The 16,610-nt window shown below is 39.3% G+C and overlaps 2 protein-coding genes across 2 annotated transcripts; one reads left to right on the top strand and one right to left on the bottom strand.

Moving 5' to 3' along the window:
* Positions 1 to 5,866: 5,866 nt before the first annotated feature.
* Positions 5,867 to 6,878, top strand: LOC129248332 (cuticle protein 8). Its single transcript, XM_054887835.1, has 2 exons — positions 5,867 to 5,959; positions 6,038 to 6,878. The coding sequence occupies exons 1-2, from the start codon at positions 5,948 to 5,950 to the stop codon at positions 6,371 to 6,373; spliced, it is 348 nt and encodes a 115-aa protein (XP_054743810.1). The 5' UTR covers positions 5,867 to 5,947; the 3' UTR covers positions 6,374 to 6,878.
* Positions 6,879 to 14,329: 7,451 nt separating this feature from the next.
* LOC129248037 (cuticle protein) lies at positions 14,330 to 15,495 on the bottom strand. The gene is made up of 2 exons (XM_054887445.1): positions 15,408 to 15,495; positions 14,330 to 15,331 (listed from the first exon to the last, which is right to left on the bottom strand). The coding sequence occupies exons 1-2, from the start codon at positions 15,414 to 15,416 to the stop codon at positions 14,933 to 14,935; spliced, it is 408 nt and encodes a 135-aa protein (XP_054743420.1). The 5' UTR covers positions 15,417 to 15,495; the 3' UTR covers positions 14,330 to 14,932.
* Between the last annotated feature and the right edge of the window lie 1,115 nt (positions 15,496 to 16,610).

Here is a 16,610-nt window from a genome sequence, read left to right as displayed (position 1 = left end):
AGTTTGTGCTTGGTATTGATATTTCTTTCCAGTATTTGCTATATCTATACCTATGATAACTCTATAACTATCAGCTTCGGCTTTCAGCAATACAGCTCTTTGTGAGCTTTGGGCTGTGGCATACAAAACTTTTAAGCAAATCGGTCGTTTGCGACTTTTTTCCTCTTCTTTATCCCAAGTTTTTTGATGTCTTCCTCTAGTTCGTCTACCCATTTTGTTCTCCGTCTTCCTCTTGCTTTAGTGTTATTTCTACTCTTTTCTTCTGCGCCCTCGGACCGCTTATTCTTTGTATATGATCCAGGCATCTTAATATTTCGCCATTTATATTCCGGCCTAGTTCGTCGTTTCAACTTATTCGCCACTCGCCTTGATCTTTGACTGCTCCAAAAAATTTTCTGAGTACTTTTCGTTCGAAAGTTTCCATTTTTGTTATTTATTTCTAGCAGCGCCCACGATTCAGCTTCGTATCATAAGACTGGTCTAATTGTTTTTTTTTTATTACGAAAATTAACGAGCAATTTGTGAGTTTGTATAAAACAAATTATGTAGTATTGGGATACTCTACTTAAATATTATGGGAATAAATAAATAAGAACAGTCTCCTTCTCTGAAAGGTCCCTACAGCTTCTGCAATGGGGTTTAAATGGTAACCCTAGCTTTTCCAAGTGTGTGCCGATCGACCAGTGACCGGTAAACACAGCTACGAGCTTGGAAATTTAATGGCGAGGAGTCGAAAGGACTTTCTGAGCCCTTCGTATATCGTATTGGGGCCAAAGGGTTTTCGAAATAGCATATGAATAAATGGAGATCCATCTTTTATGCGCTTTCCTGAGAAATAATTTGTGCAGTTCTCCTTTAACAACTGTTTGAGGGATGCCGATATCCGGCCATGCTAGGTTTCTGAGGCCAACTCAGTCCCCTTTCTAACAAGCTCATCATTTCTCTTTATGTTCCTGTGTCCTGGAACCCAGATCAGAGAAATGTTACCTGCACACCCAACAGATTTGATATCCTCCTAACAGGAGTTTGCTAGTTCTTTTCTGCAGCATGGCGTTGTCAGAGCCTTGATAGCGGCTTGACTTTCGGAGAAAATGTTAACATCTCCCTCGCTCCCACGTTCCCTAAGCATTTTGCATGCCTGCAGGATCGCAAAGACTTTTGCTTGAGAAACACTAGCAGTATTCGGCAGTTTAAAGGAGATAGATAAATTGGCTGATTTAGATAATAAACTCTGCTCCGATTCCCGATTCCATCTTGGAGAAGACAGAGGTACAATCTTCGGTGCAGATTTCCCCTCGATCCATTCCTGCCTATTTCTAAAGATTGCTCTAGCACGATCCTCAAACTCTAGTTTGCGGATAGAGAGATCTGTTCGAAGTTCGGAGAAATACGGTGTTAACTGGCTGGAAATGCTACCATGTCCCTTTAAAGATTGCCTACACAGGCCAATATCCTTTAACCTGTTTGCACTTTGAGCTGCGATGGAAATAACGGAAAAGTCGATGGGAAGTAAGTGCAAAAGGACATTCAGAGCAGTACTGGGGCAAGTTTTATGTGCTCCGGTGATGCCAATACATGCGGACTGCACCCTCCCTAGTTTAGTTTTAGTATAGCCCTTCTGAAGAGCTTCCCACCAAATTAGGCATCCATACGTTAAAATTGGCAAAACCACTGCGTTGTACATCCACTGCACGACCTGTGGCTTGAGTCCCCATTTTTTACTGAACATAGATTTGCAGGAGCAGAAGGCTATATTGGCCTTCTTTACCCGATTTTCAATATGTAGCTTCCAATGAAGTTTGGAGTCAAGTACAAGGTGGCGCAAAAGTAACCTTGCGATGTTTTTTGGCTGTAATTAAAAAAAAAAAATGAAAAACTTTGATTCTTCTTGTGGATTATTTTTATTTGGTCTTTTAACTTTTTTTACATCAGTCGAGAATATGATGTCATGTAAATGGCCGCCGCCACAGTTGATTGCCATTTGAGCCCTTTTTATGGCATTTTCCATCACTTTGGCCAAAACTTCCGGCGATAGGTCCTCACATTCTTGACGGATATTGCCTTTAAGAGCTGCAAGAGTCTGAGGCTTGTTGACATAAGCCCGCGACTTCAAAAAGCCCCACAAAAAGAAGTCTGGAGCGGTCAAATCAGGCGATCTTGCTGGCCAGTGCAAATCGCCAAAACGGGAGATTAGGCGCACGGGAAATGCATCCTTCAGCATATCGGTTGTGGCACGTGCAGTGTGTGCCGTTGCACCGTCCTGTTGGAACCACATGTTTTCCAATCCCAATTCATCAAGTTGCGGTAAAAAGAACTCATTCACAGTAACCGTTTGGCCCGCGACGTCTTCGAAGAAAAAAGGTCCGATGACTCCTCCAGCGAAAACAGCACACCATACAGTGACTTTGAGCGGGTGTAATGGCTCTACGTGGGTTACACGCGGATTTTCAGTGCCCCAGAAGCGTAAATTTTGCTTATTTACGTACCCGCTAAGATGGAAATGGGCCTCATCACTCATGATTATTTTTGATGAAAAATAATCTTCCTCTTGGTGATTAAGGATGGCTTGAGCGTATGTTAGACGCGATTGGCGGGCAGCAGCTAACAACTGATGCACCGTCTGGACTTTGTACGGAAACATCTTCAAATCTTGTACCAAAATTCGCTGTAAAGACCGTTGACTGATACCCATTTGCGTGGCACGTCGTCTGGTCAATCTGGGCCAATCGCAAAATTTATAGCATTTTCTGATAGGAGGATTACTTTAGCGCCACCTGTTATAACTCCAAGATACCTAACTTCGGATGAGAGCGGGAGAACTTGGTTGCTTAGTTTGGGAAGTTGAAAGGGTGAAGGTTTATATTTTCTGGTAAATAGCACCAGCTCCGTTTTGTCAGAGTTGACTCGGAGGCTGCAAGTGGCAGCCCAGTGACTAAGTACAGCCAGTGACCTTTCCAAAATCTCAGCCATGACTGGGGGAAACGGATCCGATACCATTAGGACCAAGTCATCGGCATATGCATTATCAGAAATTCACCAATAGCAACTAGCCAAAGTAAGGGCGAAAGGGACACCACCTTGCGCATTCCCAGCAGAAAAAAGAAAATTTAACATCAAAGAATGGACATTTACAAAAGCTGATACGGATTTTTCGAGTGGCGATAACCCATGCTCTCGAATATGCTTTCGGAAACGCCATTTCGGCCAATGGTGAGCACCACAGCATGACTTTTCGTAAGTTAAAATTATAAACATGAGTTTAGAAAATTACCCGCCTAAGGTATGCGATATCACCATGCTAAATGTTTTTGTGTAATGCTCTGCAATATCGATGTTTTCTGGGCCATTCATAAATTAATGTGCGCTCAAATCATTTCGTTTTAGTCAAGGAAATCTTAAAAATTCGATCGAAAAGATGCGCTATAGCGTATACAGTTGTGTCAGAGTTATGATTTGGGGCGTGTATCACAAATTATTCATTATTGCTTGCTTTTTCTAGTAGGACCATAGTAATTATGAAATTGAGAAAATTGAAGTTGTTCATTTAGGCCCAGAACAGAATTGTAGCGGGACAGCGTTTAACAAGTTGACGGGTGCTGAGTAGCTGATATAATTCCGTCGAAAAATTCGGTAGGTTAAACACTATTGCGACGGGCCGGCTTCAGCTGACATTTTGTGGGTACAATAAAATTAATTTTGTGGTGAAATATTTTCGTTTGCTAATTCGAACAACTTTTTTCTAATTTATTGATAATTTGCATTGTTTCTTGCGTCAAATCGAATATTTTTTGCTTGTTATTTGCCTGTTGTTGCTTCCAAACACATAAATTGTCAGCAAGTAATCAGAAAAGCAATCCTGAGTCTTCAACCCGTCGGGGAACATTGAAATGAATCTACTTAAGGGGTCCCGGTCGTTTAGAATTTTCAAAAAATCGATTTGATATTTCGAAAGTATAGGTTTTTAAGAATATACCGTTAAATTTTTGCTCATCATATTGCCAGTGTTTTCGATTCTACAGCGTTTTAGCAGGAAGAGTCAGATTCGTCATGCGGACACTTTCAAAACTTTAAATTCATTTACCTCGAAACGACTTTTTTCGGCCTGGTGTTGTCAAAAAAACAAAAACTATTTAACCGAATCGTCTGAAATTTTAATATGTTGTTCACAACATCAATGGCTATCGCCCGTACTATTATAGAATTACCGTAAAAAATTAAGAAAAACCCGATGTTTAGAGTGTCTAATTTAAAATCGCGCCATTTTGTCAAATTTTCCTTTTTTTTATTCTAGTGCGGGACATAGCTACAGTCATACTGAATTTTTCGGGAGGGTCAACTTTAGCGCCTTTTTTTAAATTATTCAAATTAAAAAAAAAATTTTTTTTATTTAAAAGAAGTTAAAGAAAAAGCTTAAAAATTGAAATATCGTTTTTCATTTTTTTTTTCGAGCTCTAGACTACCGGGACCCCTTAAGTAATTATTTTGCTGCCGTAAAAATAACCGACGGAAATAAATCCGTCCACGCTGCAATTCTGCGCAATTTCATGTATGAAATGTGTTCTAATTTTGACAGCGGGTGCCCGTCAACCTGTTACCCGCTGTCCGCTGCATTTTTGTTCAAGCGGTTATTTTTGTTTTTTAAGAATGAAACTTGTATTTGGACCACCCTTTATTAGTGTACATCTACATATGTGTGGTGCAAAACATTATATTTTAAAACCGAAATATGCACCTACTTTGTATTAAATTTGTACAGAACTACAGACACAACTGCAAATGAAATATTCGTTAAATGTTAATGCAAATGACTTTAAGTAGGTAAACAACAAAATAAATGTATTGTAGGTATTTGTAAATGTGTACTTAATTTAATTTCGAAACGTATGAAGCAGTAAAAAACAATAAAAATAAAAATAAAATTACGAACTAACAAAATATGTAACTCTTATATTTGATAAGTAGACTTGAAAGTAGAGCGTCGAGTCATATGCGTACGTAGAGAAGGCTTAAGTACTAATATAATTTCCTAATTCTCATTTTTATCACTTCACACACTTCGCGTACATAGTTATGCGAAGAAATGTGATATCTTTAAACCAATTCAACTATTTTACTTTGACTTTTAAAAATAAATTCAACGGTAGTTGCAGTACTCGTAAAACCAGCTGATTACCATCTGACCAACACCCGCCACTGCGAACTCTTGACAGTTACCAGCTGACTGACTTTCGGATTGTCTATGAATTTGATATCCCTCGCTGAGACTACTGTGCAACATTTCCTTTTTTATGATTATTTTTCATGCAAATATGTAATATGAAGGTGTGCGTGTGTTATTGTTTCGACTTACTTGCGCTTTTATGAATGGCTGGCGGCGCAATAGAAAAAATGCTATCCAAATACGCACATACACATGTATGTATATATTTCATATAATTGCATAATTTATGTAAGTAAGCATGCATATGTCTATATGTGCATACCAAAAAGCCACCAATCAAATTTTTGTTTTTATTTCCCTTTTTATTTGTTTTTACGTAAAATTTTCTTGTTTTTCCATTTTTCGCATACTTACCAAATACAAATCAAAAAACAAAAAACAACGCAGGAGAACAGACCGGCAGTTGGATCCGGTGACAATGGCGCGCCAGCGCGTTGAATGCAGCTCAATAGGACAGCCCGACAACGCCAACAACACGAGCGCGAGCACCAAAGGGCAGTCAACGGCTGTAATGCTGCATACTTTGAGCGGAAGATGTATCCAACATGCGCGCATGCGTATCATATTCATATGCAGACCATATGCAACAAGTAGGTATAAAAGTACGTTTAGATTGGCCAGACCACATTAGACGCAGTGAAACAATTGAATCAGTCACAACAGCCACTAATCCTCCGCAAACAAGAGCGATTTAAAAAGAAAACGCAATTGCAGTAATCAATCATTATGAAAGCTATAGTTAGTGCATACCTCATTTGACATTTATAAAAAAAATATTTTTTGAAAATCGATTTTGAATTTTCATCTAATTTACAGTATGTGCTCACCTTGCTCGCCGCCGTCAGCTCTTTTGCCTGCATCAGTGCTGGTCTCATCGGACATGGAGTACCTGTGCCCATTGAATTGGAGGAGCATAGTCCACCTCAGTATGAGTTCCACTATTCCGTGCACGATAGTCACACTGGTGATGTAAAGGATCAATTTGAGCATCGCCATGGCGACTATGTGACTGGGCGTTATTCGCTTATCGAGCCCGATGGTCAGCGTCGTGTGGTGGAATATAACTCGGATCCCTTGTTGGGTTTCACCGCTCAAGTGCATCGGGAAGTGCCGGTAATACGTCAATTGCCAATACCAGTACATCACCGTTAAATTTGGCAACGCAGGAAAATTAAGCAAAACACACATACTGGTACATTTATTTACATATGTATGTATGTGCATACATTCATATTATAAGATCTGTTCAAAAGCATATTGTATACATCCACATCTGCCTACATACGACATATACATACCTACATACTTACATATAATCCATATAGAAAAATTATACACAGTTGTCCACATACGAAATAACTTCACCTGCGAGGAAAGGAAAATTATAGAAGCCCGTATATTTAGTTGTTGTGTTGAAAGAAAAAAAATACTCTGTACAAAGTCTTAACTCTATTCATCTTCATAGCTGAAACTGTATATTCTTAACTATTTATTACAAATTTCGTAGTCAGATCCGTACGTATGATACTTATGTATCCTTGCGAATATTATTTATGTGTGTAAGAGAAATCAAATTTCTGAAATGCCAGGATCGCAATTGCAACAGTCTGAAAATGTAATGTGGACGACGTTTTACTCATACAGTTAAATAAATACCTACCTACATTCAAAAACTTTGTTCACGAAATTTAATTTTACGGCTTTGCTTACGAATTCACAAACACTGATAAATAAATAAATATAGTTTTGCAAATTAAACGCTTTCAGAAACCCATAAATGGATTTTGTTTCGAGCATCAAGCATTTCTCTATGACAGCATAGGAATTGTGAAAATCCATTTGCGCGCTGGTTATTGGTTCAAAAATGTCGTATGCAGGAGAAGCCAAATAGAGAGGAAGACGTATGAAATTAGTTATGATATCAAGTCACACCACAAATTATTATTTTTTATTAATATCGCAGAAACCAAGGCCATACAAGTTATGGCGCATAAAATGGCCAACTTCACCATACACGGATCTCAAATCAAGGAAGTAACCTCTTTTAGTTACCTTGGTTGTGTTATCGTGGCGAATGGAGGATCCAGTGCAGATCTTAAAGAGCAAATAAAAAAATACAAACAGCATTCAGCAAATTTAGCTCCATATGACGCTCGCAACAGATATCTAGAAATATCAAACACTGATATTTGAGTCAAACGTAATGGGTTCTCCTTTACGCATGTTTTATTTTCGGGATGACGCCCGTGAAGAGGAAACTCTTGTGAGTACTGCTATACCGGCATAACAATATGCACGATTTGTAGCCTCACAGCTGCACCTACGTACCAAACACCTCTCCACAATCTACCCCCCTCACTGCGGAACTGCCAAAAACGTATTATCTCACGGGCCTGGTTAGCTCATAGGCCGCTATTTATTACGTCTACTAAGCTCCGCGCGTCTTAAATAATTGTGAATATGTTTTGCATGCACGCAGATTCGCTTCCAGTTGTCACCCGATTTCAGCATAAAATCTGTAATATTTTCTCCTTTAGTCCTGTGAAACGTGGAATCTGTCGCAAAAAGATGCGCAAGCACTTCATACTTTTGTTCACCGTTGTCAGCGTAAAATCATGCGCACATTTTGGCCGAATACCATTCAAAACACTTTGCTTTGGCAAGCCGCAAAGCAGAATTACAATATGTTTCTTACCAAATGCAAATGGAACTGTCTTAGCCACACACTACGCCGACCTAATAACGACGTTACCAGAAATGCAGTTGAATGGAAGGAAGACCATCTAACACATGGAGAAGGATTATTGAGGTGGAAAAGGAAAAGACGAAGCATGGAGTGAAGTGAAAATACTGGCGCCAAATCGGGACCAATGAAAATAATTTTATGAGACCATATGTTCCTTACAAGAATAAAAGGCACTTCGTTTTCATAAGTTTGATAAGTTTAAATCTCACAAATCACAATACTATCAAGCCATTCACTGAATTTTCATTTTAATTTTTTTGTATTGCGAAGGGAGCTGACTTGTTAAAATCGCGAAAAATAAAGTAACTGTTTTAATGGCGCCACTTTAGATACTCAATTTACCTCGAGGGATAACGACTGATTGGACTAGTGTGTGAATACATGTGAAATGACCTTACAATCATCTTGCTCCTACTTCCATGGCAAAAATAATTCAGAAAGGCCGTTACGGCTCTCAACGATTTTGACAGGATAAGTTGACAGGCTGAAGCGGTTTTTTTACGAAAAAACTTAGATTGTGTTAATGATATACAAAAAAAGCAACACAATGTAATTTCCTCTCCTCTTTTTTCATTGTAAGCCTAGCACCTCTGCTCTACTTTTTTTTGCGATTTGTTTATTTTTCACTCGTTCATTTTCAGAACAAGTTGTTCGATCCTTTAAGGGGGAGGTAGGGTTTAGCGCTAAAAAAAAAACACTTTTTTTGTGAATTTTTTACAGAAATATGGCTTAAGATACTTTAATAAAATCAGTTACATGTTATTGTACATCTTTTCAATAAGTTTTTAAAAAATATTAATAATGAAATATTGACAAATAAGCCCATGACAGAGTTTTTTTGGAGATATGTTTTTCGAGAGGTGCTCTGCGGTGCCAATCGGCATTCGTCGTAGAATCATCTGAAACTAAAAAAGTCGAATTTTTCAGTTAAAGTATGACGTAATGCTCCCCCCTACATTAATAAAATTTTTTTTTTTCATTTTTGTAGTTTTGGTGGCAAAAAAACGTAAAACGATCATTTTTGGCGAAAAATTTCGCCATATTTGTAAGTGAAAAACAACCTTAAAAAACAAAAAATAAAAAAAAAACAGTGTAGGGGGGAGGTATTTTTGATTTAGAAAACGTGTGCCAAATTTGAAAAGAATCGGTTGAATAGTTTCGGAGTTGTGATTGGCACCGACTTTTAAGAAGTCGTTTCGGGAAAAACGCGTTTGAAAAAATGACTCTGAGAAATTATCGATGCTCCGCATTCGAGGTAGAGTGCCTACAAAGGCTATAACTTTGAGAGTTCTGCTCCGATCCACTTAAAATTTTGACACAACATTCTTGAAATTATTTACTATAAGATGAGTGAAGAAAAAAAATTTCGATTTTGTGACCCTACCCCCCCCTTAACAATGTCTGGGAGCGTCAACTCTTTCGGATGGGCTGAGCGTTATCGTTATACTATGCCACTTATACATACTTTTTCTTGGACAAGAGTCTTTCTAGCCAAAGCAGAAAACTTAGCTATCCCCTTAGATGATCTCAAAGGTTAATGTAACAATTATTTTTAACCTTAACTTGAAACAAAAAACCCGGCCCCTTTCCAACTCTTCCATCCGGCAAATTTTTTGGATCTCTTCTCGTATTTATGTGGCAGCGATATAATGTGGTCACCAAGATCAAAAGAATTGATACCAACGAATTTTTGGCTTTGGCAAATTGAAAATTTGGTTAAAAAGTCTAATGCCGCGAGGCGTTGAATCGTTGAGTTTGTACTCGTTACGGAACATATAGTATGCAAGTTTGTCTAGGCTCTTTGTTACAATACAAGCATCAGGCTTTTTTAAATAATCACTGCATTCTTCTTCTAATTTGAAAATAGGGGACACTCTAAATATACACCTTATATGTCTTAATTGGCATGCCTTTGTATGGTTAGACTTTAGTCGAAGCCACACATTTTCGAGCGATTTGCTTATAAACCTTTATTATGAAACAATAAATTTTGTAAGTGAAGACAATATGATTAAATAGTTTAATAGTAGTTTTAATACTACTCTTCCACAGATGCTTAGCTAATGTAGCATGGAAGCATTAAATTAAGCCAAATTAAGTAAATGCGTTGAAAAAAATTAATAAAGCGTGTCAATCGTTTATTTCTTCTCGGAGAAACGCCAAGTAAAATCAAGTCCTTGCTCGCGCGATCTTTCTAAGGCGAGGTCTTTCTTTTCCTCTTTTTTACCAGTGAATGTCTTGTTTATAATTCTGTATAGTTTATGTAGTTCACCATTCTATCGTACGATGTACTGAATGTAGAGCTGCGGCTAACATCAGACCGTTAACCGGCTCTCAGCGATTTTGAAGGAATCAGCTGATTGGCTGGCCTAATCGGGGTCATGACAGCGATTTTTTGACGAAAAAACTGAGATTGTATTGGTGGTATAGGAAAAAATGAAAGCGGCTTTTGTCGGTACTTCGTTATCATCTGAACAACGGCTAATTGGACGAGTGTGTGATATATGTGTGAAATGAGCGGGCAAAATTCTGCTCTCGAGTCCCCAGGGACGTAGCTGCCGAAATTATTCTCAGAAATTTACTTCGGATGTCCAGCTTCTGAGTTCTTTTCACTGTGACTGTACCTAATATACTTCTCAATTGCTAAACTCAGTCCAAACACTATAACTAAGCAATTCTCCGTTGAATTTCAAGGCCAACATTATTATCAATGTTAATGCTGGCTTTCGAGTAAACGGATCCCTCTATTACTCTAAAATTATAACTATAAACGGTGAAGGGGGTGCCAACTATTTATTAGGTGATAGATGGTTGGTAAGACCGATGATATTATTTCGAATAACTTTATCCAGCATTAGATTACAGAAATGAAGTGATAGGGACTGTGGCCTGTCGTTGTCAGATATTTTATAACATTTAACGTATTGTATAACTCTGATCAGTCCTTAGGCATTGGTCTTGAATTCTTCACGCAATATTCTATTCATAGAGCTTTATTTACAATATTTATAAGTCTATATCATTGATATTTGAGCAGATTGCATCCTTCCACCCTTCAGGTGAATTGATCGGAGCAAGCTTCAAATCCAACCGGCAAGCATACATGTAATCGACCATATTCAGCATAGGATTTGATGCAACTATCTTACCAGCAGTTTGGGTTATTATTGCTTGAATACCTCAGCAGGTAGACTGTCAGCTTCCGCGGCTTTATTGTTCCTTGAGCGTGCTGTTGGCGTAATTTCATTTTTGGGTAAAGTTGCGTCGTAAACGATTAGGGAGTCGAAGAGTTCTTCTTCCTTATGTTATCCACTAATAAAAGATTAGGGAGTCGAAGAGTTCTTCTTCCTTATGTTATTCACTAATATAGCAGATTAGAGATATAATATGTTGATCCATAATTGAAATACACCCTGGTCATTAGCTGCCGGTTCCTTATACTTATGAGCCTTATTCCCGGTTTTCAAATATTCTCTGGGCCGTCGAACTTGTTGCTGGAATTTCTGTCGAAATTATTTGTTAACGGCCTGCATCTTAAGTTGTCTACAATAGCTGAGTTCAGCTTCTTCCTTCCTTCATCGATTAATATGTTCCCTTCCCATTTCAACTACCGGTGGCGCTCTCTTGCAGCTAATGTTGTGCGAGATCGCCATTTGGCCTGAAGGCAGCGCCGTTTCTTTCTAAGGTACTGTGACGCTCTCATTATACCATTTACTTTTTTCGCGATCGTCACATCACAATTCAATTTCTTTCCCGGTTGTGGTGCAGAAGTGGCGAGAAAGCTGATCCCATTGCTAGCGCCTAGTTTTGTGGAGTAGTCCTCCCAAGGATGATAGATTACAAGGTTTGGTTATCTGAAGTAAAATTATGAGAGTAACTTCGGCTGCCATGCCATCTGGAACTCGTCAGCAGATTTCTGTCGGATTTTTCACAGGTATACTTTCGCTTTCGTAATAGAGGCTGTTTTGATTTTTCTTCGTATTTGACCAACATAATCTTAGTTTTTACGTAAGCACACCACCGGCACTTTCCATGTGGTGTGATCAACAAATCAACTGATTACTTCAAATTCGCTGAGAGCCGGCTTACGGTCTTATGTTGGCCACACCTTCTGAATTATTTTCACCAGAAGTACTTGTGCTGTTCAGACACGAGTGTTGAGCGACGAATCTGCTAGCTGCCCGTTGCGTTTGCGGGTTTTTGATGTCGAGCTTTCCTTGGTTGTTCTCTTTTTTGCCGTATACCGACCTGGGATCACTTTTTCTTTCAAAGTCTTACATGCTCGCAGTAGATTTTACGTTAAGTTTGGAACCTGCTAATTAAAAACAAAATCTAACGAAAATAGGCTCATAATTATTGTACGAGTATGCAAGATCTTTTGAGTTCTTAGTGGCAATTTTTATGCTCTGTCACACAAGGCAAATTCAAACTATCTGTCAAATGAGCCTGTAGATTTCATAAGATCTCTAAACGTTGTCTAGAGTACATGGGAAACTATCAAAAGCCTATTTATGTTCTAAAAGTCTTGGCGGAAATTAATAAGTATGAAGCATAAATCTTCTTCTTCTTTATTGGCGCGATAACCGCTTATACGTTTTTTGCCGAGTTTAACAAAGCGCGCCAGTCGTTTATTTCTCGTGTTAACCGGTGCCAGTTGGATACACCAAGTGAAGCCAATGCCTTCTCCACCTGATCTTTCAAACGCAGAGGAGGCCTTCCACTTTCTCTGCTACCACAAGCTGGCACCGCATCGTATATTTTCAGAGCCGGAGGGTTTGTAAACAATCGGATGACATTACCCAGCCAGCGTATCCACTGGATCTTTATTCGTTGCGCTATATCTATGGCATCGTAAAACTCATACAGGTCATTGTTCCATCGCCTACGATACTCGTCGTTGCCAACGTGCAAAGGGCCAAAATCTTGCGCAGAATCTTTGTCTTAAACACTCCAAGCATCGCTTCATCGTTCACGCTTCTCCGCCATACGTTAGGACGGGCATGAGGAGAGTCTGGTAGAGTATTAGCTTTGTTCGTCGAGAGAGGACTTTTCCGCTCAATTGCTTACTTAGTCCAAAATAGCACTTGTTGGCAAGAGAGACTCTACGTTGGCTATCCAGGCTGACATTGTTATCAGTGTTAAAGCTGGTTCCTAAGTAAACGAAACCTCTTACAACCTCGAAATCATGATTGTCAACAGTGACGTGGGTGCCGATACGGGAGTGCGCCGACTATTTGTTTGATGACAGGGGGTACTTCGCTTTGTCCTCGTTTACCACCAAACCCATTCGCTTTGCCTCTTTATTCAGTTTGGAGAAGGCAGAACTAACAGCGCGGTTGTTAAGGCCGATAAGTCAATATCATCGGCATACGCCAGCAATTGTACGCTCTTATAGCAAGCTGTGCCGGAGCGATTAAGTTCTGCGGCAGCGCACGATCTTTTCCAGCATCAGGTTGAAGAAGTCACACGACAGGGAGTGGACTCGTGTGGTATTGAGCAACGTCATCTTGCATAGCCGTATTAGTTTTGCGGGGATACCAAATTCAGACATCGCGGCATATAGGTAACACCTTTTCGTACTTTAAATGCAGCTTTAAAATCGACAAAAAGATGGTGTATGTCGATTATCCTTTCATGGGTCTTGCAGGATCTCCCTTCTTATAGATTGGGCAGAGCACACTTAAATTCCTGTCGGCAGGCATGCTTTTATCCGACCATATTGTGCATAGAAGCTGATGCATGCACCTTACCAGCTCCTCACCGGCAGTCCGTTTGCGGCTTTGTTATTTTTTGGTCCCGTTATCGCTATTCTCCTCTCATCATGATCGGGTAGCGGAACGACAGTTCCGTTGTCAACGATTGGGGTATCGGGATCTTCCCATTTTCTGAAATGCGCAGCAGATTCGAGAAGTGTTTTCTCCATAATTTAAGTATGCTCTGGATGTCAGTCACCAGATCGCCGTTTTTGTTTTTACAGGAAAACGCCCCGGTCTTAAAACCTTTTGTAAGCTGCCGAACTTTCTGCTATAATTTTCGGGCGTTGTTCCTATTGGCCAGCATCTCAAGCTCTTCGCACTCACCTTCTCGTTTCTTCTTTCGGATAATACGCCTCTCTTCTTTTCTTAGCTGTAGGCAGTATATTTTCTTTCTGTGGCAGCATGACATTCCTCATCGTACCAAGCATAAATAATCGTTACAAATATTTTTTTCGATGCCCACCATGAGTACCATTTTCAGGAGTATATCACTCAAACGAGTTTAGTTTTATAACTGCATTTCTGATTTATTACAAAATGCTTTAAGTGCTTTCTATACAACAAATTACGATTGTTAACGTTAACATAAACATTTACATAAAATAAAAGTTACAAGCATAAAAGTTTTACCGTTAAAGGAGATGTACGAATGACAATGTTATGTTAGATGAGTGTCAGAATGGCAAAAAATCAAAACGAGATGATCCAGTGAACTGTACTTTAGTATCGCAGAAGTTCACGGAAAGAGGGGGAAAAAGAATAGATTCTAACGAACGGAGAATAGAGTATTTGAGTCTGTGCAGTGTGCATGTGTATGGAATATTACTGGTATAGAATGTGTTGAGTTAGGTACGAGGTGGTGGCCATAATAGTCTCATGTTTGGTGGCATGCAGTATTTGTAATGTCAGTTATAGTCATTTGTGGATTTTCCATTTTCGTGTGATCAAATACGGTTGTGATTGTATGATTTGTGGCTGTTGAGTGAAAATTAAAATATTTTCATCTTAAAAACAAAAACTCTAAATATAAATGTATGTTCAACTACACGTAAAATCGACTGATTTAAAAAAAATATGCATGGCTTAATGATTTATCGATGATTTGGTTATGTGACAATGCGCTGGTCTTTGATTGCATCCACCAGCCCACTGCCGCTTTGTATCTTTTGTGTAGCGCTTGGTTCATGATCCTCATTGATCCAGCTTATTTTAGTGATATCCAGCGAGTAATGGCAACTTTGGTGCTAAGGCTACAGGAGCGAGTACTTTGGCGATTGGTGCAATAGCCTTGACGACCTTATGACCGAGCGGATCGCGACGTACCACCGCATTAAAACCATTGTGTGCATCTGATGAATAGTCAACGGTGCGCAAGTAACCATCAGCATCGATCAATGAATATTGACCCTGTACAATGTCGCCTTTGCGCGATTCCGTTTGACTCTTAATATCGCCAGTGTGATCGTCACGCACCGAATAGGAGAACTCGTAATGGGCGGGCGCCTCAACTTCGACGGTCTTGACCAGAGCCGGCTTGAGCAACAAAGGCGCATGACCCAATTCGATTGCGGTAGCGGCGCCCAAACCGAAAATAAATAGACTGAATAACTGGAAAAAGGATATGAAGTAATGAGCTAATGCTTAAAAATTATCAGTAAGTAATTCGTTTGCCAAACAAACTCACGCTGAACATTTTGTATGTGTTTGTAAAGGACTTTTCTGAGTGACTTCGAATACGCAGTGCTTCTTTCTAACAACTGTACCAACGAATTTTGTTTGTACTCGCGAAACTCTAGAGCTGCACTATGATTCTGACCAATTAATTGCCAACTTTTATATGTGTGACCGATCATGTCTGGTGGTTGGGAAATTTTCATCTGGCTGCGATCGATTTGAGTACAACAAGCGCTAATATTTGATCTTTGCAACAACAATTTCTAGCGTTTATTTGTAAATTCGTATTCAAATCAACCACAACCTCACCTCCCAAATATTGCTCCAAAATCGGTAGTTGCATTTTCAGCGCTCTAACCCACAAACAAAAACTTTTTCTCTCATTTTCAATATCATATACACATACATACGTATGTATGTATATACATATGACCAAGCTCAGTTATTTTTTAATTTCTTTTCATTGCATACATATTAAATTTTTTTCTTATGCCCACTTGTAATTTTGTTGATGTTTTTATATCGACATTTTTAATTTTTTATTTTTTTGGGACGCTATTGCGTACATATAGGTAAAAATCTTTGTGTGTGCATTGATCTAGCATAAAGCTAGTTTTGTTTATCGATTCGCATGCCCATTTATTTATCTCTCGTCTAGGTACCTGAATTTTTTGCTATTTTTTCTTAGAGTTTGGCGCGTGTCTCTGCAACTGTCTGCCTCGTTGGTTTTCTTCTTTTTCTTTATTTATTGGTGCGAATAATGTTGTTGCTGCCTATGCGCTGGAACTGTTAATCCTACTTGCCCCAATTTTTTCTTGAAACGCTTGTTTGGAATCGTAAATTCTGCGTTTGTCATTATGGTTTTTTAAATGCTAATGAAACTTGTTCACAAGTACCCTGCAGGGAAGTCTACTATAACCAAGCGTCAGCAAGGCGGTACCCAACAGATGTTCTTCTTTTGGCCGAGTTTAACAAAGCGCGCCAGTCGTTTCTTTCTCGTGCTAACCGGCGACAGTTGGAGACTTCAAGTGTAGCCAACTTTTTCTCCACCGGATCTTTACAACGCAGAGGAGGCCTTCCTCTTCCTCTGTTACCAGCAGCTGGTACTGCATCGAATACTTTCGGAGCCGGAGCGTTTGATTTCATTCGGACGACATGACCCAGCCAACGTAGCTGCTGGATCTTTATTTGGTGCGCTTATAGAGTGTTAGTT

Source organism: Anastrepha obliqua, chromosome 5 (assembly GCF_027943255.1).
Source record: "Anastrepha obliqua isolate idAnaObli1 chromosome 5, idAnaObli1_1.0, whole genome shotgun sequence".
In the NCBI taxonomy this organism is placed as follows: domain Eukaryota; kingdom Metazoa; phylum Arthropoda; class Insecta; order Diptera; family Tephritidae; genus Anastrepha; species Anastrepha obliqua.
Note: the sequence above shows the minus strand (reverse complement) of the source record. Positions and strands in the feature narration are given on the sequence as shown.